At 58.0% G+C, this 7069-nt stretch overlaps 1 protein-coding gene across 1 annotated transcript in view; it reads left to right on the plus strand.

Moving 5' to 3' along the window:
• Ttc38 (tetratricopeptide repeat domain 38) overlaps nucleotides 1-7069 on the plus strand; it is a 19749-nt gene that overhangs the window by 7990 nt on the left and 4690 nt on the right. The window contains exons 6-9 of the mRNA XM_004642404.2: nucleotides 1943-2018; nucleotides 2452-2571; nucleotides 4375-4434; nucleotides 6795-6833. Coding sequence (XP_004642461.1) covers nucleotides 1943-2018; nucleotides 2452-2571; nucleotides 4375-4434; nucleotides 6795-6833 — 295 coding nt within the window. The remainder of the gene's footprint in view (nucleotides 1-1942; nucleotides 2019-2451; nucleotides 2572-4374; nucleotides 4435-6794; nucleotides 6834-7069) is intronic.

Below are 7069 nucleotides of genomic sequence, written 5' to 3' on the forward strand. Positions count from 1 at the left end.
ATCAATCCCAGGTGCTACTCGTTTAGCATTTGTTTGACCTTCAGGTCTTCAGGTCTGGCTCACAGCAGGAGCATCCGCCCCTCCCACAGTTGTAAGGCATCTCCTCTTCTGTGCTGTCTCCTTTGAGGGCCTGGCCCTGTCTGACTGCCTATAATATTTCTATCTAACTCGGCAGCCTACAACAGTAGCAAGATCTTACAGGAATGAGAGAGGGAAGGATCTGTTTGTAGAATTGCCTGATGTGTTTGTCCGGCTTGGTAGCTATGAGATCTGTGGTCTGTGGGGCGGTAGCAGGCTGGAGAGCCCTTGGAGGTCTGCGGCCCAGCCTCGGTCTTTGCTCACGGCCCCCTCGGCTGATTGGGTGAAACCCACCCACGTGACTTTGATTCAGCGTCTGTTGATTTAAATGTTAATCATATCTAAAAACATCTTCACAGCTGTAGCTACACTGGTGCCCCAGCCAAGCTGACACAGAATTAACTATTGCAAGTTAACTAATAAACCCTGCACGGCTGAAGCAGGAGAATGACACCCAAAAGGAGGAGTGAGAACAGAGATTTAGGTGCAGGTGACTGCCCTCTGCAGGGTGGGACCAGGCCAGACAGGAGGCCACTGCACCAACAGGGCTTGGAGCTGAGGGTTTGAAGCATCAGGGTCTGGGGTAGGTTAAGGAGTTGATCTGAGGTTTGGCTCCCAAGGACAAGAGGTTGGGCGCGCCCCTCTAGGGCAGTGGAGCTTCTGACCCTTTCTGACCCTCAGGAGCTGTCACAGCAGCCAGAGCCTGGGGGGCCAGATCTGTACGGGCAGTGCCTGGAACCTAATCCGTGCAGGCCGGCTTACCTGCTTACTGTTTTCCATGGTGCTGAGAGCTGGGCTTCCTGCTCCTGGCTTCCTCCACCCAGAAGGTGGAGCCAGCCCCAAGCGGGCTCCAGTGCAGGCTGTCCCTTCTTTCCCAGCCAGCGCCTTGCTTGCCTCTTGCTGCTAATCTAGCCCAGAAGGCATGCGGGGGATCCTGCCTCGTTTTTCCAGCTTCACTTTAGCTGCCTCCTGCCTGACACAGTAGTTGACATTGATGCTGAGTCAGAACTACCGGGCTCAGCTTGTTTGGCTCCCAAAAGCCTCAGAGAAGCAGGAAAGCCCCTTTCATGGGTGCTGCCTGGGGCTCAGTGCCAGTGCTTCCTGGTGAGAAACAGGGTTTCCGGCCTCTCCTTCCTCGGCCGGGCTCTGCTCCGGGCTGAGTGAGCCAAAGGGGCCCGGCCCCTGGGACCTCTGGCCTGGGCAGAGTCCCGGCTGTCAGGGTGCGCCCATCCGGGCAGAGCACAGAGCCATGCACTGTGCTGCAGAGGCGAAGGAGGACCCACCGACAGCTCACGGGTCTCCCCAGGCAGGCAGCGGGGAGAGGATCTCAGGACCTCCGTGGAGACCAGAAGTGAGGCTCATGGAGGAGGGCCCTGTTGCAGAGGCAGCTCTGAATTTGAGGACCACAGCAGGGAGGATGGTCACCTGCCCGCACCCTTGGAATTGTGGAGTCGCTGAGACTCCAGGGCCGGGTGTGGACTGGAGTGTGTGCGCAGCTCCTGGGGTTCCGTAGCAAGAAGCAAAGGCATTTTCACTGGTGGTCCTGGAGACAGCCCCTGCTGTGACTGGAGCCAGAGGTCCTGGGAGGCACTTCCTGGCTGATTCCAGCCTCTGCTGTGGTTGGCGTCCTCTGCCTGTCTCGTGGCTGTGTTATACTGGCATCTGCCTCCTTCCCGCCATGGCCCTAGTCCCTGTGTCTCTGTGTGGCCTTTCTGTAAGGACAGTGGCCATCGTAGGGGTCACCTCAACTTGGTCCCCTGTCAGAGGCCCTCTTTCCTCCATGGAGCTGAGTTAGGCCTGCCATGCCTCCCCGGGGGCACCGTGCAGCCTGCCTCAGCCCACTGAGGCGCTGTTTTGTTTCCAGCTATGTGAAAGGCCTCTATTCTTTTGGATTGATGGAAACCCACTTCTACGATCAGGCCGCAAAGCTTGCCAAAGAGGTAAGTGGTCCCTTCTCCAGACCTTGCAGAGTGGCCATCGCAAGGGGCAGAGGACATAGAGCCACCCCTAGGTGTGAGGCAGCCCCAGCCCCCACCAGGGAGCGTCCTTGGAGATTTGGGGGGCTCTATCAGTGTGAGCAGTCACCACCTGCACACTGCATACTGTACCCAGGAGGCTGTGGGTTGGGCGGCTGAGCCCTGGCTTTGCAAATGTTCTGGGTGAGCACTCAGCTACCCTAAGCCTCGGTTTGCACATCTGTGAAGCAGGCATCTATACCTTCCACGTGCTGGGCTGGCGCCAGGCCAGTGTACCCCAGGTGTCCAGGGGTGGGTGCTGGCGTCGGGGCGCAGTTCCCATGCCTGCTCACACCTTCGCCCCCCAGCTGGGCAGTCTGGCTGATGCCTGCATCTCCACCCTCTCCCGGGCCTGCAGGCGCTCGCCATCGAGCCCACGGATGCGTGGTCTGTGCACACCTTGGCCCACGTGCATGAGATGAGGGCAGAGGTCAAGGCCGGCATTGAATTCATGCAGCGCTCAGAGGACCACTGGAAGGTACGGGCCAGCCTGGACAGCACGGACAGGTGGTGCTAAGAGAGGCCTTGGCTGGAGGCCTTGGGCTGCAGCAGGAATGGATCAAGTGGGCAGGAAATGAGCCCTGTCACTGGCCTGTGGGCTGTGTGTGGGGCTGTGAAGTGGGCTTCGAGCACCGGGTGCAGCCAGGTCAGGCGTTAGGAGGGGTGGCATGGTGGCATCTGTGGGACCAACATGTGGGAGAGATGTACCAGGCCCTCTTGACCTCCAGGGCCCTGCCAGGGTTTTCTGTGGCACAGCCATTCAGTGGTCACTCTGGTGCCCAACTTGAACCTCTTGCTTGATGGTGGCCTTTCCTCTTCCATGTGTGTCACTTGTTCCCAGCTATGACTCTGGCACACAGCCTGCCTACCTGGCCAGGTGCCCGGGCTGCCCTGCCCTTCCGCGTGCCAGGGCAGTCTCTCCTCACTGATCAGGGTGCTGAGTCTCTCCTAGGGCCTGGCACCCTTTAGCAGATAGATACTCGGTGATGGCAGTGGCCAGGAGCCAGGAGGACGTGGCAGTCACCGCTGGCCCTCTGTGCAGCTCTGGCCCTGGTGTTCCCACGGGGTTTGGTTTCTGACAAGGCAGAGTCCTGGCCTCACACCAGCAGGGTGGGGTGGCTAAGAACTGGGATCCCATGAGGGTCACGTGGTTGTTTTCTGGAGCCTCACACTGGGGAAGCTGGAAAGGCCTGGGGACAGCCTGAGCCAGGCCCTGGGGCATCAGGAGCAAAGGCCAGGGTGGCCAGCACCCTGGGGGTCCCCAGTGGGGACTGACAGTTCTGGAGGCCTTGTGGGACACTGCGGCTGGAGCACTGGTGTGACGCCCTCCCCAGGTCCCATCACACTCCCTCCAGGGCAGCATGGTTCTGCTCCACCCCGGGGCAAGAACTTGATCTGTCCGTGCCTCCGTTTCTTCTGTACTCTGTGAGCCTTGGCCCCAAATGTGTGCCGTTGGTGCTGGTTCCAGCATAGCCAAGCCTGGGATTATCACAGATGGGGCCGCCGGCACCTGTCTCAGTCCTTCTCTCATCCCTGGGATGGCAGAAGCGGCCTGGCACATGGGCCGGGTGGAGCTGAGCTGCTCACGGCAGAGTGACTAGGAAGCGGGGGTGGGGGGAGGCAGCAGGGACACCCGGCCTTTTAGGTCACCCCCAGTGGCCGGCCCTAACCAGACCCCACCTCCAGGAGTGGCTGTGTCTATCCTTTGATTCAACCACAGTTCACAAGCCCTGCGTATGAGCACAGAGGCTCTTGGGGGACCTTGAGATGCAAACCATGGCATCCTTCGTGTGTGTCTGTCCCCGGTCGGCCCGGCAGTGGGTGACATGGCTTAGGCCCCTTTTCCTCCCCCTGCACCTGCGTCATGCATTGGCGGCTGGACTTAGAGTTCAGCTGAGTGCAGTCCGCACCACACGCCTCCACCCCACCCTGGGGGCCCCGGCAGGGTCCACTGTAAAGACTAAGAGCCACACACTTCCCGTGCCTTGGCCTCCTGGGTTAGTGCGGGCACAGTCGTGGCTGCCCCCGTGTGGAGGGTGATGTGGTGATGTGGAGATGCCTGGACAGACAAATGCCTGACAGACAAATGCCTGGACAGACAGGTGCCCAGACAGACAGGTGCCTGGACAGTAAGACAGGTGCCTGGACAGACAGACAAGGGCCCAGACAGACTGACAGGACCTGACAGACAGGTGCCGGCTTCCTGCTTTGGCACAGACCCGAGTTGGCTGGTCTGCGCAGGCTGTCCAGTCTTTGTCTAACTCCCTTGATCTTTCCGCAGGACTCTGACATGCTTGCTTGCCACAATTACTGGCACTGGGCTCTGTACTTGATTGAGAAGGTAAGAGGGCAACCTCACCTCACAGGGCCACCGCAGCACAGAGTATTTGAGTGTCTGCCCTGCTCTGCAGTAACTGTCCAGACGTGTCACACTGTGCACGAGTGGGGTTGAAAACAATGATACATGTTTACTTATTTAATTTTGGGGGGTTACCAGGATTCAGACTCACAACCTCACACTTGCCAGGAAGGCACTGTGATGCTGAGCTGTATTCCAGGCTCTTGGGATGTTTAAATGGAAAAAAAAAAAAAAAAATTACAGGTAGAGACACATCGCATGAGCCTTGGGCACGCTCTTCCCTTCCCCTTTGCCTCTTCCCGAAGGAGCTCCAGAGTCCTCTCCCCTGAGTGTCTTAGGGGTGTGATCAAAACCACAGTGTGGGGGCCCAGGAGATGGCTCAGTGGAATAAGCGCTTCCCTGGCAAGCACAAGGACCTGGTTCTGCAAAAAAAAAAAAAAAAAAAAAAAACCAAAAAACAATGTGTGCCGCTGCGGGTGCCACCCAGCGGAAAGGCAGGCTCGGAGGGACAGGATGCTGCGTCCTCTCCTCCTGATTCACCAGATCTGGAACCGCGATTTCCCGCTCCTCCCCAAAATCCAGATGACCACAAAAGGTCAAGGTCTGGGATGGGGTCAGCACGCGGAGGCGGCCGGACACTCAGGAAAGAGGACATAGAGCGTGCTTGAGAGAGGCACAAGGAAGGACGGGGCAGGCGGGTCCCTTGCAAGGGGAGGATTTCAATGGGGATTCATGGCTGTGGGTGTAATGCGGCGAAAAAGGAAATGTTAATGTAAGGACACTCCATATGTTCTGATCACGCCTTGTAGGCACCTCCCTGCTGCTGGGGTGCACGGCCCCCGCCCACAGTCCGGACCTGAGGGAGTCAAGAGGTCTCCCAGGAGGAGCAGGGGGCGGGCGGCTTCTCGGCCTTTGTGATTTCCTCCGGCACCTCATTTATCTGGGTGCTTCTTGGCAGCACTCCTGAGGAGGACAGGAGGGTCCCCGAGTGTCCAGTGGGGAAAAGGCACGCAGATGAGAGTCCCGCCCAGACATAAGATGTGGGGACACGCGGTCTGGGAGGAGGCAGAGAGCCAGCAGCACGTAGCAGGGAATCTGTGTTCCTGCGGACCGCACAGAGATGCTCACGCAGGCTGTCTTACCCCGAACGCCTGGAAACAGGAGTATTGCAGATTTAGGCGCTTTGCGGATTTGGGAAGCTCCGCCTACACATAGCAAGACTCCTGAGGGTGGGACCCTTCTTTGTCACTTTCTCTGTGCTAGGAGAAAATACGGGGCACCAGCAACTTAAAGGAGGCCGAGTTTATTTTTGGCTCATGTTCTGGTCCCAGGTTGGCTGGCACCAAAGGAGAAACGGCATGGCGGAGGGCCGTGGCAGAGGAGAACCGCTCAGGGCATGGTGCACAGAAAGCAGAGAGGGAGGGCGGAGCCTCGAGGGAGGGCCCGCCTCCTCCGACCAGGCTCCGCCTTTTCTGACCAGGCCCCGCCTCCTCCGGCCAGGCCCCGCCTCCTCCGGCCAGGCCCCGCCTTTTCTGAGCAGGCCCCGCCTCCTAACTGCACATTTACCTATTAACTCATTTGTGGACTGACCCAGTGATGAGTAGCGCACACTTGTGATCCAGTTACTTCCCCAAAGCCCTGCCAATGAGTGCCTGAGGCTTTGGGGGGCATCCAGGTATGAATCCTAACAGGCTCTAAATTGAAACAAAATTTGTCGGTGTTTCCTATGTATCTTACACACATAGCCTGAAGCTAACATTGTACGTTATTATTAATGTACCTGTGTTTGGGCCTGCCCAACACTTGAGGTCAGGTGTGGGCTTTGCCACTTGTGGCATCATGCTGGTGTTCACGAGTCCAGATTTGTGGCCAGGGCCTGTAATCCTAGCATTCTGGGAGTCAGAGGCAGGAGGATAGGAAGTTCAGATCTAGCTCTGGTAATTCAGCAACTTTGAGACTCTGGCTTAAAAGTTAAAAATAAAAAGGATAGAGATATAGTTCAGGGTCAAGGCCCTGGGTTCGATCTCCAGTACCACAAGAGAAAAGAAGAGTTCTCGTGCTTTGGGTTAGGACGGCTCACCCTGAACTACTCCTGGCAGGGGACCCTGTGCTGTCACAGAAACCATGGCCTCAGCAGCAGCGTGGGTCCTGTTGCCTTTTCTGTGCTGTGCGCAGTGGCGGCTGCCACCCCACCCCCGCCATGCCTTCCCTGCGAGCGGAGCCCTGACCCACTCCACGAGGAGGTGGTGGCCACATATGCGGGGTGCTGGCTGTGGGTAACAGCATCTCGGCGTGGTGCTGAACTTTCTCCGGTGCTAACCCTGGCTTCTTTACGTTGCCAGGGTGAATACGAGGCGGCACTGACCATCTACGATAAACACGTAAGTGCCATAGGCTCCGTCAGGTTAGTGCTGCAGATGAGGAATCTCTGAGCCCCTTGGGAGTGTTCCTGCCAGGAAAAATACCAGAGCGAGGGCCCAATTCTTGCGTAAGACCTTGCTGTGGTTCTTGCCAAGAGCTGTGTTCCGCTGCCTCTTTAACCCCGAGGTGTCCGCAAATGAAGGTCCAAGGTGACCACTCTGACGCATCCTCTGGATCACACCTGCCTTGCTGTGCC

This window comes from Octodon degus, unplaced genomic scaffold (genome assembly GCF_000260255.1).
Source record: "Octodon degus isolate 3935 unplaced genomic scaffold, OctDeg1.0 scaffold00153, whole genome shotgun sequence".
In the NCBI taxonomy this organism is placed as follows: domain Eukaryota; kingdom Metazoa; phylum Chordata; class Mammalia; order Rodentia; family Octodontidae; genus Octodon; species Octodon degus.